General features: G+C 34.3%; 1 protein-coding gene across 12 annotated transcripts in view; it reads left to right on the top strand.

Annotated features, from left to right (window-relative positions):
- The window catches only part of KHDRBS2 (KH RNA binding domain containing, signal transduction associated 2), a 687,327-nt gene that overhangs the window by 564,206 nt on the left and 103,754 nt on the right, over window positions 1-19,367 (top strand). For 5 of the 12 annotated variants that reach the window (XR_001718489.4, XR_008548534.2, XR_010158052.1 and 2 more), the window contains one exon: window positions 18,331-18,389. The exons of 4 other annotated variants lie outside the window; for them this stretch is intronic. Coding sequence is in view for 1 of the 8 variants with exons in the window: in XM_001141327.5 (XP_001141327.1) it covers window positions 18,331-18,389 (59 nt within the window). In the remaining 7 variants the exon portion in view is untranslated. Of the gene's footprint in view, window positions 1-7,868; window positions 7,943-14,483; window positions 14,526-18,330; window positions 18,390-19,367 lie in introns of all 12 variants that reach the window. 3 more of the 12 variants (XR_010158054.1, XR_002944246.3, XR_677075.5) reach the window with 2 other exon arrangements.

Here is a 19,367-nt window from a genome sequence, read left to right as displayed (position 1 = left end):
GCACCAGGCCAATGTAGTTATCTGAGCTCAATAAATTCTCCATTAGTTGCCATTCCATCCTTTTTTTGAGCAACATTTCTATGCTTTCGTTGTTTTCTTTGGTTTCTTAGTCAATTTGCATGTTAAAAAAACAGCCTCCAGGTCTTGTTATTTTGCACTTGCACATTGGTAGTGAGAGAAGAGAGATGTTTTTATATTTGTTGTATAAATTTATGGGGTACAGTTGTAATTTGTTCTATGCATAGATTTGTTCTATGCATAGTTGTAATTTGTTCTATGCATAGATTGAAGTCAGGGCTTTTAGGGTAACCATCACCCACATATTGTACATTGGACCTATTAAGTAATTTCTCATCACCCACTTACCATCTGGTTCCCCCACTCTTCTGAGTCTCCATTGTCTGCCATTCCACACTCTACATCCATGTGTACATATTATTTAGCTCTACTTATAAGGGAGAAATGCAGTATTTGTCTTTCTGTGTTTAAGTTATTTCACTTAAGATAGTAGCCTCCAGTTCCATCCATGTTGTTGCAAAATACATGATTTCATTCTTTTTTATGGATGAGTAGTATTCCATTGTGTACATATACTGTGTTTTCTTTATGCAGTCATCACTGATTGACACTTAGGTTGATTACATATCTTTGCTATAGTGAATAGTGCTGTGATAAACATATGAGTGCAGGTATTTTTTATACGTATATATAAAATGATTTATTTTCCTTTGGGTAGTTACTCAGTAGTGGGACCACTGTATCAAATGGTAGTTCTATTTTTAGTTCTTTGAGAAATCTACATACTAGTTTCCATATAGGTTGTACTAATTTACATGTCCACCAGCAATTTATAAACATTTCCTTTTCTCCACATCCTTGCCAACGTCTGCTATTTTTGACTTTTTAATAACAGCCTTTTGGACTGATGTGAGATGGTATCTTATTGTGGTTTTAATTTGCATTTCTCTAATGATTGGTAATGTTGATGTTGGTCATTTTTATGTCTTCTTTTGAAAAAATGTCTATTTATGTGTTTGCTTACTTTTTAATGGGATTATTTGGGGGTTTTTTTTGTTGTTGTTGTTGTTATGTTGAGTTGTTTAGATTCCTTGTAGATTCTGGATATTAGTCCTTTGTTAAATGAATAGTTTTAAAATATTTTCTCCCATTCTGCAGGTTGTCTGCTCACTCTATTAATTATTTAATTTGCTGTGCAGAAGCTTTCTAATTTAATGTAGTCCCGTTTGTCTATTTTTGTTTTTGTTACCTGTGCTTTTGTGGTCTTAGTCATGAATTATTTGCTTAGACCAAAGCGTAGAAGAGTTTTTCCTAAGTTTTTTTCTAGTGCTTTTATAGTTTCAGGTCTTACATTTAAGACTTTAATACATCTTGAGTTGACTTTTGTACATGGTAAAAGATAGGGATCTAGTTTCATTCTTCTGTGTATGGCCATCCATTTTTTCTAACATCCTTTATTGAAGAAGGTGTGTTCTTTCCCCAGTCTATATTGTTGTCAGTTTTGCCAGTGATCAGATGGCTGTAAATATGTGGTTTTATATCTGGGTTCTACATTCTGTTTCATTGATCTATGTGTATATTGTATACAAGTACAATGCTGTTTGCTTACTATATGCTTGAGATTCATATGGAATCAAAAAAAGAGCCTGAAAAGCCAAAGCAATCCTAAGGGAAAAAAAAAAAAAAAGCTAAAGGTATCAGATCACCTGACTTCAAATTGTACTACAAGGATATAGATAAGGAAGATATTTCTCTTCTAACACTGCAGTCCACATGGAAAAAGATAGATCTTTGTGGTCTTAAATCATAGAATTGGAAAACTAATAACAACACACTTTATATCTTTGGAGAACCTCAGAAAAGAAAAATCAAATTTATCTGGGAAAAATATAGGATAGAGTCAAAAGAAGATACAGATATTATTTATTTTTTATAATTAGAATTTAAAATTTCTTCAACATCTTTTGATGTATTATTAAGTTCATGTTTATTAAGGGTTTGCTATTTTGCTAGGTGCTAGAAATAGAATGGTTAACAAATATGGTACATTAAAGTATAGGTTCACAATCCTCCAGTTGCAATGCTGTACACCAGATGTTTCATATTCAGAATTTTTTGTATTTTAGAAAGACAATACAATGCATATTTTGTATATTGCATATCACTACTTGTGACTTCTGGGCCAAAAATATATATTAATATTATTGTATTGAATATATGAAGAACTATACTAAGCAAGATATAAATCATTATAAATAGCTTTTTATCACTTTAGGTCAGAATTTTGTTGCTTAATTCTTTCAGACACCCTATTTAAGAAGAAACTTTTGGTTTTATAGCTTTTGGATTTGGAATTTGAGGATAAATAATTGTGGACTTGAGTTACATAATATTCAGTACTATTAAATTATAGGAGACATATGAAAGAAGCAAAAGAGAAGTGTAAAAGGCTAGGCGGGGGGCACAACCATTTCTAAAGGTAGAACGTTACTACTACTACTAATAATAGCTACAATACTAAGCATTTGCTATGTGCCAGATGCCTGTATTAAGTACTGTGTAAACATTATCTAATGAAGTAGATAATTTTATCCTCATGTTACAGATAAAAAAACTAGGATTCAAAATGTTTGCCATGTTCAGGACTTTATGGCTTAATAAGTAAAAGGTCCAAACTTTAAACTGGTTTCTGTCCAATTCCAAAGATGGACTCTCTGTCCTAATATCATATTGCTTCCCAAATACTTCATTCTATTTTTTAAACACCTCAGCTTATTGGGAAACTCTAAAACTGAAACAACATCTACCTCCTTGTAATCTCCATTTGCATACATTGGTCTCTAATGTGTCATGTAAACCTACACATAAATGAATCTAGGTTGTTTTTGCATCCACATGTCAGCCTTGCTTAAAGAAGAAAATATCCCTCTGTCAATATCCAACCCAGAATGTGGTATTCTTGGCTACAGTTCTTCACCCCTCCCTACTTTCATGACCTTTTCTGTGTGATTTTTCAGTACCTCTCAATAAAGTGGCAGAGTATGTTTTTCTGACTTTTTGCTGTAATGTATATTGCCTCAACTGATACAGTAAAGTCACCTCTAGGTAACCTAGGTCTTAGGAGGTTTATGTGTTTCCGCTTGTCTTCTTGCCATTGCCATGAAAAGAGCTCCCCCACGTGCCTGATTTTCTCTTAGTTTTGGCTTCAGAATGAACACATGAGGAGCTCAGACCTCAGGGAGTGCCAAGCCCAGCTCTCTGCATAGCTAGAACAGAGTACAGGAAGCCCAGCCTAGATCAGCCAACTTCCAGCGAAACCAAAAGCACATGAACTAAGTAATTTCTTATTGTTGTATGATGTTGATATTTTGTAGTTGTTTGTTATGCAGCATTACTATACCAGTAACAAACTGGTATCAAGAATAATTGCCCATAGACCTGATTTCCTTCAACTATTCTTGGTATATCATAATTCCCATTTCACCAAATATCTTAGATGTTTTCTTCTGAAGCCATTCCAGTGGTCCTAGTGTTCATCTTAAAGTTGGGCTCAGTGATCTTGAGATATATCAGATGAGAGTTGACTGGCACAAAGAAATGGCACTATTACATCCTGTGTTTCTTTCTTCAAAAGTCCTTCAACATAATCTGAAGTTGTGGTTTTCTTAAGTGGCTATGTCATATTATTGTGTTTTATTAAACTTGTTACCAACTGAAAACTTAGGTTATTTCTAAATTAACTGTTGTCAAACCAGTTCTAACATTATCTTGAGTTTTCACAATCGATTTTTTTAACCTAAACCTAGAAATGCACATTTATCTCTGTGACATTTCACCTTGTTGTTTAAGCTTCATATTGCTGGTTTTGAACTATCTTTTGAATATAAATTCTTAAAACAGGATACTAGTTATACTTCCTAACACATCTTATATTTATCATTTTTATTCAAGTACTATTCAGGAAAAATTTTAGGAAAAAAGAATACCAAGAATTAAGTTTAGTAGCAACCCTTAAATTGACATTGACTACTTGTTAAAGTTCCATAAGAACAGTTGTAAACATAGCCACAAATCTATGTGTCTGTACTGTCAGTCAGCTTACAAATTATTCACATAGAAATTATTTAGTATTTTTAAATTACTCATTCATTTATTCGACAAATATTTATTGAATATCACTATTCTTGACTTATGTATGCAGAAACAAATAAGGTATTGCTCAGGCTTTGATTAATTCACAGTTACTATAGGTTTTTAAAAAGTATGATCTCAGGCTTCTGCATTAGGAACACTGTAAATGAAACTCCAGATTTCTGAGCCCCTGCTGAGTCCAGTTGCATCAAAATCTGAAGAATGGGGCTCAGAGGCCTGCATTTTTCGCACAGCATCCTTATAATGCTTATGCATACTAGATGTTAAAAACCATTGTGATAAAGAATGAGATCAAGATTAAAAAAAAAAGAGCTCAGGTACAATGAGAGCTGATCTACCTGAAGGTGTGAGCAGAGTCTTACACAAGACAAGTGAGAAAGGGTGAATCTTGCCTAGGAGGGTGGGTAAATACATAACACAAAGCTGACCATTGAGCTGAATCTCAGGAGGATGATGAATACCTTCCTGGATGAACAAGTAGAAGGAGTTCCATGTAGAAAAAGATTACCATAGTTAGGGACATAGAGTCATAAAGAAACTGGGGTCTTTAAGAGACATTCCACCATGCCTTGATACAGAGTATATTAAGAGGGAAGTAACAGGGAAGAGGCTGGGTAGAATTAAAACATAGAAAATGGACTTGTGCTCAATGCTAAGGAATAATCACTCACAGTCTGAGAAAAGAGGAAGACATGAAAATACATAATTAAAATTGAGTTCAAAGTATGCCGCAGTGATGGTAAACAAAGACAAACAGAATTCTGATTTCCTTTCTCTTTGCAGTAATTTGGCATTATTACTAATGTTTTGTAGTAAGCAGGCTTTATAATGCTTCTAATCACAAAACAGTAAAAACTTCACCTGACTTTAGGTACATGCCAAGAGTTTCTGGGTGAATGTGACATTTTTTTTTCTTAAAGAAAAACTGTCAAAATGAAATCATTGTTGTCAACTCACATATTCTTTCCCCAGACTCTGGTCATTTAAATTTCTAAAGTCTGATGCATGAAAATAACCTTTTACTTAATAAGTAACAAGTGATTTTGGAACATCATGCAAACACAGGTGAGATTCCATTTGGGACTTGAATGAGGAAGAATATAAATCACTATTAACACACAGCTGTAGTGCAGCTTGCACCAATGAATTCAGTAGCAAAGTCAACTAGATTAAAGTATTGAAGTAACTAGAGATTATACTGATGTTTACAGCACTGAAATCCTACTGACAACTCATGAATTGTGACAGCCAAAGAAATACGTGATATAGTTAAAATTATGTCCATTTCAAACTAGGGTTCAATAGCTTCTATATACTTGTACCAAAAGCATGTAACAGTTCATTTAATAATGTCATGTACTACTGAGCCTAATTAGTCAGTGGAAAGCATTATTTATAGAAAATTTTTGCTATGTTCTAATAATAATTCTACACAATAAAACAAAAGATTAGTGTTTTGTTATAAAATTGCTCATCGCTCATTCATGTAATAAAGGGTCAAAATAAGCAAAAAATAAAAGCTAAACTGTAAAGAAGATATTGAAGAGTGTTTACAAAGGGAGATAATTTGCAGAATTGTATGCACATTGTTATATTCAAAAAGCGAAAGCATGTATAAATATATTTCCTTCTTATTTGAGGTATGAAGTTGCCTCAAATGAGGCAAAATACCCATTTTTTATAAAAGGAATCATTGCAAAGCTGATCATAATTCTACACTAGATGCCTTATATAGATCATCTATCTTGATTCTTAATCTATGAGTAGAGCAAATATGTCACTGTCCTCATGAATAATCAGCCTATATTTCATCCTGTGAACATTAAATACCATCAACTAAAACTTAAGAGGGCATATATGGTTATTTCATGTTTCAGAATATTTCAAGAAGATGAAATCTCTCCAGTGCTGCAATCTTTATGAATACTAAAAAGAGAAGCTTTGCTTCTATATGTTTACTGAGTTGACAAATACCAATTATTAATAGTTATTGAGCACCTGATATGTACTAGACACTTAAAACAGCCCTATCACAGGTTGTCTCATTGATACTTCAAGTAGACATCACTATTGCCCATATTAAAGATCAGGAAACTGGGAGTTGGTGAGATTAAATGATTTGTCCAAAATGACAAACAGCAATTCCCAATTTTAATTTCAAATACTGTTTTTGGATTCTGTATATAATTTTTAGAAAAAGTACTGATTGTATTCCAAGTGGATCCCAGAGTGGAGACTTCGCTGTTCTCCATCATGAGACTATGGTCTTTTCTTGTCTCACAATAAGTTGGCTGTGAGTGGGAGATTTACATCTTTGACTTTCTCAAAACAAACCAGTCAGAAAAATAACTGCAGGAAGTTATACTGTTTACTATCTATCTATCAATATACCTATATATCTATTTATGTTTAATGTATTTAGTGTACTCGTTAATTTTGGAAGACAAAAAGTTATGTTACATTTATACGCAAACATGACTGCCCTGTAGCACAAGGCTTTCCATGTAACATTATTCATTGAATGCATTGAACAAGTAAATAATACAGTAATAAAATTTCAAAAATATTTAAAAATTATTCAATCTTAATGGAATTTCAAAGATACTTTAGAAATATACTAATAAAACCCATGATCTTTGCTTTGTTATTCTGTGAGAGCCAGTGATATTTGAGCACAGAGAGATGTATTTGCATTTGGATTGAAACATATACATGCAAAAAGACAATATATTTTATGTAATATTTTTTAGTACACAAAATGATCAATTTTTCAATTTTTGAGTAAAAATTGTTGAGATATTTCTGCTTCTTTGAATATATTTTAATATTCCTATACTTAAAATGTGTAAAATAAAAGTTATTTAGGGAGTTTAAAGGGTTGATGTGGTTTATTTTCATACCAATGTGAATGTAAGGAAACTGAATTCTCAGCAAAGCAAATAATCACACATGTGAGCACTAATTTCTAATATCAGAGAGATTAACTTGTATGTTTTAATTCTCTTGCAGTCCTCAGATTAAAGGCCAATTTCTAAATGGAAAAAATCTTGAATGAAAAATTAACTGTCTAAAATATGTACACCAAATGCTGGCTAAATAAGCTATATATTTTTTATATTTAAATATCTTGTCCATTCCAATGATATTGGCACCTGTGGTTTTATTATAAAAAGAGATTGTTTAATAATTTTTAACCCTATGGGAATTAACTCATAATAGCAGTTACGTATAGAATATATTATCTTTCCCATGGTTTTCCATTATGACTGGATGTATCATACTTGTTTGTTATACCTATCTATTTTAATGACTCAGAGCATTTCATTTCTCATCCCTTGAAATTAACAGCAGCTGATAAATAGTATATAACTTCACTTCTATCTACTTACAGTATTAGTATTAATACTAACTTGTAGTATTGATAGTGTTAATCATGACTGGATTCAGAGACTACCACTCATTTATTTAATTTAGTTATCAAAATTCAAGCTTGCTTGAATGTGGTTACTTTCAAATAAACTAATGTTTTCCCAAATCACTGTAATTTTGCATTTAACTAAAATAATTGGCTTTTAGCATTTGAATGGAAAATGTATATTTTTAACCTTAACAGAATTAAACCCAATATTTTTAAACAGTCATGCCACTTTGATGCTAATGTTACAACTTCTATTTTTATATTGGAAATTTCTTTATAGAACTTACAGAGTTTGTGGTCAATGAAGGCTTAGGAATGGACCTGATGGCAAAGATGAAGAAGATAGACAGCCAAGTGAGTTCACGATACAACTTTGGGAAAGACTGCACTTAGGGGTGGACATGGAGTAGAATCCTTGATCCCCCACCTCATCTGCAACTCTCTCTTGCTTCCTCTGCCCTGACACTCTGGCTCTTGCCATTCCTTGGATATCCTAAGTACACCCCTCCCTCAATGCCTTTATGTTTTCTATTCTTTTTTCCTAGAATGCTCTTCCTCTGAATTTCCAAAGATTACTCCTTTAACTCCTTCAGGTCTTTTTTCAGTGTAATGTCATCGGTAAAGACTTTCCCAACCACTTTAACTATAATTTTGCCTTTATCCCAAAACTTAATGTTCCCCCTTCCAGATTTAGTCTTTTCTCCTTAGCACTTATAACTGTTTTGTTTTTGTTTTTGTTTTTGTTTTTTTTTACTTGTATAGTATTTTACTTGTGAACTCCATGAGGGCAAATAATCTTTGCCTATTTTGTTCACTGTATTTCCTAACACTTTGAATAATGTCTGGCACATAATAGGTTATAAATAAATTTTGTCACATAAACTGAGATAAAGTAGGTTGAAAACATTCACAATATTATTCTGTTCATGCATACCTTGCAACATTTATATATTTTATTCCAACATATCTAAGTGGTATGTTAATATATCTTTTCCACTTCGTATTCCCAGAATAGTACTGGTACTCTAAATACTTATTGAATTATGTAATGATTTTTATGTGATCACAATTGTCTAGGTAAATAGAAGGCAAAGGCTTTGGTCCTCACTCCCATGAGAAGTAGTAAAAGAGAATGATCTCAAATTTCCATACCTTAAACCCAAGCCTCATTACCTGGCATAGTTTCCAGTCTTCTTATCTAAATCTCTCAGCCCATGTCTTATCCTCTCTGAGTAGCATCTTTTCCTTATCACTTAGGAGCTGTCTAATAGCCAAGTCTACTTTTCTAGATACAAACTTCTCAAAACCTTTAGGTTCTCCCACTCATTTCTTAAATATAGTCAGACAGTTGACTCTTATTGAAGTCGTGGAAGAGTCAAGGAAAGTGGTAAAGGAAATTATGTAGCTTGTTCCAGATAGAATTGAATGCTAAGGTGATTGATCAGTGGCATAAGATCGCATGAGGGTCCCAAAGTAGAAAGCATAGTGAAAGGGAGAGTACACAGGGAGGGCTGGGTGGTGATCAGTGGTGATGCAATGAGTTGTTGGATGAGGATTGCAGGTTAGGAGGTAGCTGTTTAGAGTTGGAATGAATATAAAGCACAGAAGTTCCAATACTTCAGTTTATTCATTTGGCCAATATTCCATTTACTATGTGTCAGGCACTGGGTTGCCCCCTGGGAATACAATGATGATGCAAATAGCCCTGACCTCTTGAAAATCACATTTTAGTAGGGAAGACAGATAAGAAAATAATAGCACATATAAAGATGGATTTTCAACAATACCATGTTATTTATAGGAAGTGTATAGCATTGTAGGCATTGTAGGGTTATTGGGTATCTGAGAAAGCTTCCCAGAGGAGGAAAAAATTGAAAGGGATTGAGAGGGTGTTGAGAAGCATGTGTGCTTGGGGCAGGCCCTTGTTCTTGATGGTAGCTGAGATTTTTCTGAGAAGGAAGAGCAGGACAGTTAAATGTAGAGGGGAGCTCACAGCTCATCTAATGTTCCTAATCTCAGTCAGCTCAAGATCATACTGTAAATAGTTACCCATTTTTTAAGTCTGGTATTATGCAAATACAAATGAGAGTGACTATTTTGGATGCGTATTATGGACTGGATGAATTGCAAAGCTGGATTAGTTTAGGACAAGTAACTTAATTAGCTAAAAATAAATTTTCTTTTCTGGTCTTGGGCTAATACTATCACTCAAAAATTGTGGCAATTAAATAAGAAAGGTTATGTAAAGCTCTTAGCAGTGTTTGGTGTGTACCAAGTGCCAGAGAAGCATTAAATATATATATTTTTATGGTTATTTTTGTTTCTTGGAGGGGAGAAGAAGTAGAAGAATGTTAAAGATACAGATTACTTAATTTGTTGTTTAAGGCCCCCTCTTATTTTAAAATTCAGAAATCAGTTGGTAGAGGGGTAGGGAGTCGGAAAGAGTTAAATCAATTAGGAATTAGCATATAATGGATATAGGTTCTGTCTTTCACTGCGGATGTTATTAAAATTTTGGCAAAAAGAGAATTAAGCAAATCCTGCTTCTTAATAATCTATGCATTTGAGTTTGGGCCTCCAAAATATCAGATTTTACAAACCTTTCAAAATGCTTTTGAGTTGATGAGTGGTTAGCCCAGAATTATCCTGCAAAGTTGTATAAAAACTACATTTAGCAGTTTTAATTATGGATCCTAAATGTAGCATCTAATGACGTGAGATATTATAAATTGTGTTCACAAATCATTTATCTTATGTCAATTTTCTCACGTTTTAATTTAACAAAAAGCCCAAGTTCATGGATATAAAGGAAATATAGGTGTAAAAACACAAAGCAGAGATCAATTGTGAAAATTATTCATACTACAATGATTTGCTTATACATTTATTTACACAATAAATACTTGTAGAGCACCTACTATGTGTTGAATAATGTGCCAAGTGTTGATGATATGGCATCAAAAAGGAAAGACACTGCCCACAGAGTGACCTGTTTAAGCCAAAATATAATCATGCTTCCCTCTTAAATCCTTCATTGTCTTCAATGGCTCCTAATATAAAATCCAAACTGCTTACCATGTTAAGACAAGGTCCTTCAAGATTTGGTCCCTGTATATGTCTCAAGATTGAATATCGAGCCCCTCTCTCCCTAATACTGATACACGGTCACTCCAGCGAAGTAGCTGCTAATGGCACACATTTTCTTGCCTCTGGGACTTGGTTGGTGCTGACCCCCTACGATAAGCCTTCTTCATTCCATCTTACCCAGGAAATTCCTATTTATTTTTAGGGTTTCCTTATACGATGAAAAACAACAACAACAAAAAGAATGAATGAATGACTCCTTAACACTTGTTTAATGGTTTTTCTATTGGACTGTAATTTCCATGAAGCCTTTTTCAGCCCCATTTATTTGTTGTTTAGTGTTTTACAAAACAGACTGAATGTATGTATATGTAGCTACTAGGCATTTGTTTTTGTTTTATGGCCATTATATTATTACTTTGTATAGTTAGGGATAATGAAAATGAAAGAATGTGTTGGGATAGGTGAAGGTGGGAAAGACACATGCAGCTAGTTTCTATGGGAAGGTAGGACTTTGTCTAGAAGGAATAGACAAATGAAAATCATCTTTAAAACCTACCTGCAAATAGGTTTTCCAACATAAGCATTCCATAGGTATAGGTTTCCCACCATAGGCATAAAGTTGAACTGTTGGTTAACTTCACCTTCAGCACTGGGAATCATAGATGTTCTCCTCCAAGGGAAGATTCAGGATAACCATCAGAATTAGCAGATAATACAACAGTACTGAGATGTGAATGGAAGTTGTGGAGTCTTGAGCTATTTGGTGAAAGGTTTCCCATTCCTTCAATCTATCAGTGTTTAGTGAATACCATGAATGACATTAAGAGGGGGTTCTGGTTGGTGGTGAGAGTTGATATATCTACATGTGTGTTATACTCATTCATCTACACAGTAGTTTTAATGTTTTTTAAATAGCACTTTCTTGGAGCTTTAGGAAGCTTAATAGAAGAATTTGATAGACACATAAGTGGATATAAAAATAAAGGCACTATCAATTTGCAATTTGAGGATGGGGACCTGGCTGAAAATTTATCTTTGCTTGACTAATATCTCTATCAATACAATATAAATGCACAGTATAATAAGGTTTCAGTGTAAATGCTGATGAGAACAAAATTTAAGAATACCCCCTTAAATGCTAAAAATAGTTAGATATATATCCCTCACATGTGATTTTCATATTGTTATTTCATAATATTTTTAACATAAGTTAATTGGCTTGATTATAGTAACCATTTCACCATGTATATCAAAAGCTTGTGTTTAAACCATAAATATATGCAATAAAATAATAAAATGAATTTTTAAAATATGTGACATTGACTGGCAAAAGTTGGCTCTCTACTTTTCATTATTTCAGAAAGCTGCTATTTTTATTACATTTGTTTCATTTATCATGTTCTTTAATCATGTTGAAATAGGAATAAATGTAGACAAATGGATTTTATATAAATACAACCTGGTTATTTAATTTTTAATTCACTATTATTCTATTTTATATTCTAGAAATATAGTGATTAAGGTTTCTAAACACATTGTTACAATTATAGAGGTGTTAATTAAAATTACGGCAATTAGTGATTTGGAACTTAATTACTTTGGTGGTTATAGCAGGTATAATTTTTCTAGGAAGTGGCACATACTTAAAATCAAGATATATAATGTTAGCTGCATTGACTCAAAATATATCTAATTATTAGTAAAATTCTACACACGATTTTGGCTTTTTGACTTCTAGACCTTAGATACTAAAAATAATGAAATAGATTAATACGTAAATAAGTGGAGTGAAGGAGGCAGGAGCCAATAGCAGATTAATATATTACTTTTTATTTGAATTTTATTTTTATCAGAAAAGAAATGAGTTGTTTTTGTTTTACTGTTCCAATTGCTGTCAATATAAGTGGACATCCCACTAAAGCATACACAAAGTTCTATAAACAAATTTCCTTTAAAATGTTCTAAGATTATTCATGTTCAAATACAGTGATCTCTAATTTCAGTCTTTAAAATTAAAACATTTATTCATTCATTCGACAAATGTTACTGAATGTCTGTTAGTCTTCAGGGGATTATATTAATTGCCAACTGTATTATTTGGGATATGGACTAAGCTTCCATAATAAGGATGTCTCACAATTCAGTGGCTCAAACAAGAGAAAAGTTTATTTCTCCTACATAATAGGCTAGGGCAGGTAGGTGGGCTCTGCTCCATGGCATCATTCACTGATCCAGGCTAGTGAGAAGCCATCATTAACATGAGTCCAAAGTGACTCTAGCCATTGCCATTTCCAGCCAGTTACATGAAAACTGAAAGGAAATAGAGGATAAACAAGTGGTAAAAAATTAGTAACATCACTCTGCACATAGACACTCAAAGGTAAAGGAGACTAGAAAATGTAGTCTTGAGCTGATCAGTATCTCTTATGGAATAAGGGACAGATTGGTTGTAGAGGGGAACAACGAGAAGTCTTCTATAGCCCAATGCACTAGTCATCCACATGTGAGTGATTATCTTTCTTTCTGTTAAAAAAAAAATACCTACTTTCTTCCCAACAAAGAAAATCTAAGTTTCATTCCAATTACTGCAACCAGTCCAAAATCCAGGACCTCTAGAAAATATGCACATCTCCACATTAAGTATTGATGTAGTTCTTTACAATTTGGCAACCTGAAAAATGTTAGATTATCTTTCTTATTCTCAACCTTCTACCCCATACAAAACACACAATGTAAAATGGTCAAAGGGGAACAGAATAACTGCAATAGAAACTATCATTAGAAAAACAGAAGAAAACACATAAGACTCAGTGGGCAATAACAGTTACAAAATCCTGCCAAGAGGTAAAGGCACTAGAAACAGCAGTGAAATGTTTTGTTTTGTTTTGTTTTGTTTTTTCTTTTTAATAAGCGCATCTGGCAACCTCAGTTCTCTTTTCTGGGAGTTAAGCCAGATACCCTGGAAGGGTCTTCTTTATCCCAGTGGATAAATGGACTTATCCATGGCCATATCTTAATCCAGTAAAGTAGAGTATGCCCTCCTTGGGAACTTTACAATTTTTGCAGCATGCTTTCTTCTGGTGTATGTTTGGAAGCCTAAGGATTGTTCTAGGGGTCATATATGGTAGCAAAGTCAAATGGAAAGATGTGAGGACATCTTTGAGCACTGTATATTATCTCTTGCGATTGAAATAGAGAAGTAACTAGCTTCACTGTATCCTGTTAAGCCTCAAATTTTTGAACCTTCTATCAATTTAAATTATAGAACTAACACAGAAATCAGAAAAAGCCACTCTTAGTAAAGTTCTGTTCAATTTTGTTTCATCTTGTAAAATGACCATTCTTATTTGAGCTCTTATAATTTGTAAACCTTTCTAAAAAGTAGCAAGGATCACCAATAGTTGGGCTTTGTTCAACATTTTTCTCGAGCAAAGTATATCCAGGCCCATAGCCTGCTTTCCAAGTTGTCACTGGCAATGGCATAACAAGGGCCATCAGTTTTTCACCCTAAAGTATTTTTTTCTTTGCACCCACCACCCTGCCACTAAGATAATGCCCTATAGTTTGGGATATAAATGGTAATTCCACATTTCTACATAGTTATTTCTGTATTCATCTACTCTGTTGTAACAGAGGCTCAAAATTCAGTGACTCAAATAATATTTTTAAAATGTATTTTTCTCTTAACAATCCCCGAGGCAAGCAGTAGTGTAAAATAAGTCTACTCCATGTGATCTTTTAGAGGCAGAGGTACCTCCCGTGTTGCAACTGATGACTTCTTAAGGCATTGTCTTTGTTTGCATTGCAGATACTAGATCATCACTTTGAATGCCTTCTACCAACTGAGAAGGTAAATGTGCACAAGCCCAGGATGAGGAGATTATTCTTAAACGGGAAAGGATCTTGATTTACACTCCCATCTCTGCACACATCCCATGTGTCCTAACTTAGTCACGAGGGCACATCTAGCTGAAAGGGTGGCACATCTAGCTGAAAGGGTGTATTCACTATTAGTGCAGCCATTTGTCCAAGTAAACATTTATCTATGGAAGAAATGAGAAGTTATATTTTAATAATCTAAGGTATAGACTGTGGCAGAGTCCATTTTGATTATTATACATCATTTTCCATTATCTTCCATTATTTTACAAATATCTAGTATGTTCTGTTCTCCCTTGTTTAGAGTTCTGAAAGTTAAAATTCCCTCTTGCTGTGTATGTATCACTTATGATAGACAATAACTGTGCTTCTTTATCATATTCTCTCCCACTACTGTTCTTTTTCTGTCTCTTATCTTTTTTTTTTTTTTTTTTTTTTTTTTTTTTTGAGACGGAGTCTCGCTCTGTCGCCCAGGCTGGAGTGCAGTGGCGCGATCCCGGCTCACTGCAAGCTCCGCCTCCCGGGTTCACGCCATTCTCCTGCCTCAGCCTCCCGAGTAGCTGGGACTACAGGCGCCCGCTACCACGCCCGGCTAATTTTTTGTATTTTTAGTAGAGACGGGGTTTCACCGTGTTAGCCAGGATGGTCTCGATCTCCTGACCTCGTGATCCGCCCGCCTCGGCCTCCCAAAGTGCTGGGATTACAGGCGTGAGCCACCGCGCCCGGCTGTCTCTTATCTTAAGCAATTAAAATTAAAAGTGAGAAACACATTAATGCCACTCGATGCTGTTATAGTGCTACATAGCACACTTTGGGGAACATGATCAGGGGCTTACTCACAGAAAATGTATTGATGATGACAAGGGAAGGAGAAGCTTCCCTTAATGCCAGCATTTTCCTCTATGCTGCTATAAGTGGGACTGCTGCTTGTTAAATTATTTTCTCATGAAATCCACCTCTTAATCATTTAAGGAATCAATTTAACAACTCTCAGGAATTTGCTACCCCTATATGAGGACTCTGAGTTGGGTTGCATCATTTTTATCATGTCAAGTATGTGAAAGAAGAGATACACATCCAGATTCCAGCCAATGCCATTAGCCTTCTACAATCTCAAGTCATTTGAAGGATGGAGAGAACACATTACCATAATTTTTTGGACAGTTTGAATGTAAACATGTTGGGCAGTGAGGGCTGAGCTAGGCAATCATTTTTTCGGCTTCTTTACACTTATGTTGAAGTTTATGCATTATAAATTGCCTCCAAGGAAGATAAGGATGACCAAAGTTCTCTCTGCCCCTCTTTTTATCTCTGATATATAGACTTTTCTTTTCTTTTTCTGCTTCTCTTTCTTTACTATCAATAAAATCAAAAGTACTTAAAATAATGAGACCTATGGAATTGCTTTGTGGGATAATAATAACCACATTCAGAGAACATCTAATTTTAGGCCCTTCTGTCGTTCCTTCCATCCTAACCCTTTGGCATCTATCCCCTACCCTCAGCCCTTATATGATTTGGTTTTTGATATTCAGCCATTGTCTTGATACACTTTTATATAGTTAAAATGAATTACTGACCTTGAGGTAACTTATAAATTAAGATTTATATAGGGGGGGCAATGCTTGACATCTAACTTTAAACCAAGAAGTGTATTTGAAGGAAAATATAATGTATCATCAATATTTATAGATCACTCAGTAAGATTAAAAATACATGAATTAGCCCAATAATAATTAAATAAAATTTCTCTTTTGCATGTTATTTTTTTAAATTGTGACGTGGTTTTATTAGGCTACTCAATTAAATGGTGTCTGGGCTTCCTATGAGTAATTTATTCTATTGTCCTATAAATATTCATTGAGCAGCTCTTATGTGCCAAACTTTGTTCTAGAAAATCTGCTTGGAACAACGATAGCAAATGAATAAATGAAATAAATGAGAGACTAATTTTCTATACCAAGAAGTTTATATTCTAGAAGAGGGGAACAGCCAATAAATAAATAAGCAAATGGGTGTTTGTGTGTTTGTTTATATAATATGTATGGTGATGATCAATGAATGCTAAGGTGAGCAAAGCAAGGTAGGTGGGCCCTGGTCTAAATAGATTGATCAGGGAAATCTCTCATAAGTGACATTTGAGTGAGCTCTGAAAGAATGGGAAAAGGGACAATTGGACATTTAGAGAAAGCCTGTTTCAGGTAGGAGAAACAGCAAATGAAAAAGCCCTGAGGCAGTAATGTGTTTGTAATGTTCAGAGAACATCTAGGAGCCCATGCCCCCTGAGTAGGGTGAGTGAGCAAGGAGAAAGTGTTAGAGCATGAGGTCTGAGAAATACAAGGGGGGACAAATGGTGTAGGCAAAATAAGAATTTTTTATTTTTCTCCTAAAGACTATGGGGAAGCTATTTATGAATTTTGAGTAGGGAGCTAATATGATCTAACTTACTTCTATAAGAATGACTTTGACTGCTGCATCGATAATAGAAACAGAGCAATCAGGGCCTAGAAACCACTTAGAAGGATAGCATACTCATTTAAATGAGAGATAGTAATAACTTTAACTCAGTGATAGCTGTGGATATGTTTAGACATGTTCAGATTCTGGATATATTTTGCAATTCGAAGTGAATTTGCTATTAGATAGAACATTAGGACCAGATGAGACTGCCTAGGGAGTAAGTATGAATAGAAAAGAGAAACATTCAACTGAGCCCTAGTGGTCTCCAGGAATAAGTGATTGGAAAAATGAGAAGGTAACCATAGGGAAAAATGAAGAAATGAAGTGCACTTGAAGACCCATGAAAGAGGAGATATCTGAAGCAAGTGAAATGTTTGCAGAATCATGAAATAATCAACTGTGTTAAATGGTGCTAAAGTAAAATGAACACTAAGTCTTGACCATTGAATGTGAAAATGTTAAGATCTTGTCAAGAGCTGTTTCAATGGAGCAGTGGAACGACAGCCTGATTGAGTGTCTTCAAATGCCTATGGAGAAGAGTCAGTGAAAAGAGTGAGTAGAGTCACTTCTTTTCAAGAAATGGAATAGTTGCTAGAAAGAATTATGTGGATGAGACAGAGCTTTTTACGGATAAGAAACACGTAAGACTTTGGAATGCTAGTAGGCATTATGCCTTAAAGGGGGAAGTGGATGCAGCAGGAAACAGTGAGGACAATTGTAAAGGGGTAGCAGAGTGAGTCAGAGAGAGAGTTTCCTTTGAGTAAGAAATGGAGGAAGAACACCTTTGACAGTTATTGAAATATGGAAGCATCTAGCAAAATATCGAGTGAAACAAAATAGCTTATATATTTGGGGAGTGCACAGACATGATGTAAAAGGGATAAAGGGGATTATAAATACAGTTTAGTGTTTCAAAGTGAAAAAATGATGCATATTTCTTAAGATAACAGCATTAAAAGCTATACATGATTGACCAGATTGTCATCTTAGAGAGCACTTTTTCTTGGAAATAGGCCTTTTATAACTCTCTTCTTGACAGATTTTGAAGTGTTATACTTGTGTTTTAGGGGAAATTTGATTTATTCAAATTGGTGGATAGAAAGAAAGAAATACTGAGATGGCATTAAAAAAAATCATAGCACTCCTTGTCAATAACCTGTGTTTTTCTTACTGAAGATTTATTTAGGATTGTGTTTTATGCCTTGAAGTTCCTGGAATATTACCTCAGAACACATTTTGCCTTCAAATTCCATATGAGTTTCTGGGTTGAATTTCCTGGTTATAGTAACATTGATTGCTATCTAAATTTGTTGCAGTGTGCCTGAATACTATGACTACGGTCATGGAGTAAGTGAGGATGCCTATGACAGCTACGGTAAGACCTTTTCTTTACTAAAACTGTGAAATCGGAACATCCATCAGTCACCGACAATTCAAACATTATTTCCATCTTTCTCCCCCTAGTTTTTCCAGAAGTCTAGACTAAATTGATTCATGTAATTCCAGGGTGAGATTTGACTTACACAGCTAGTACCAGAAAATTAGACAGATCAATTTTGATCAAAATTTTAAAAGCAATTAATCACAATCATAAATCATTTTCAACAGCAACAGTGATCATTCTGAATAGCGTCTTGTATGTTTAACTGTGTTCATTGTCTGACTCATTGATTTGGCAACAATATTGTGTCTTTTCTGCTGTCAAAAGATCATCAGAGTAACATACATTTAAAATATTTACAAACTTTAAGGGCAGAAATTGTTACTATAAAATAACTCTCAAGTTATTTTTCTAGCATGTATAGCCAAATAATGCTTGGCTCATAAAAATTGATAGTCAATAAGGATGTCAGTCTATAAAATCAATTTATTTAAAAAATATATTCCTTAATTAAAATGCCACTTAAAATTAATCATAATTATACTCAGTTAAGATCTATTGAATTTCTATGATATATCAATACAGTACATCATGTTTGAGACATAGTTTGCGATTCTTTAAAATACATATGTGGCCGGGCGTGGTGGCTCACCCCTGTAATCCTGGCACTTTGGGAGGCTGAGGCGGGCGGATCACGAGATCAGGAGAGTGAGACCATCTTGGCCAACATGGTGAAACCCCGTCTCTACCAAAAATACAAAACAAATTAGCTGGGCATTGTGGCGCATGCCTGTAATCTCAGATACTTGGGAGGCTGAGGCAAGAGAATAGCTTGAACCAGGAAGTTGGAGGTTGCAGTGAGCCGAGATCGTGCCACCGCACTCCAGCCTGGCAACAGAGCGAGACTCAGTCTCAAAAATAAATAAATAAATAAATAAATAAATAAATAAATAAATAAATAAAATACATATA

The sequence above is a fragment of the Pan troglodytes genome, chromosome 5 (assembly GCF_028858775.2).
Source record: "Pan troglodytes isolate AG18354 chromosome 5, NHGRI_mPanTro3-v2.0_pri, whole genome shotgun sequence".
Taxonomy (NCBI): Eukaryota; Metazoa; Chordata; class Mammalia; order Primates; family Hominidae; genus Pan; species Pan troglodytes.
The sequence above is the reverse complement of the archived record's forward strand: the minus strand, read 5'-3'. Positions and strand labels throughout refer to the sequence as shown.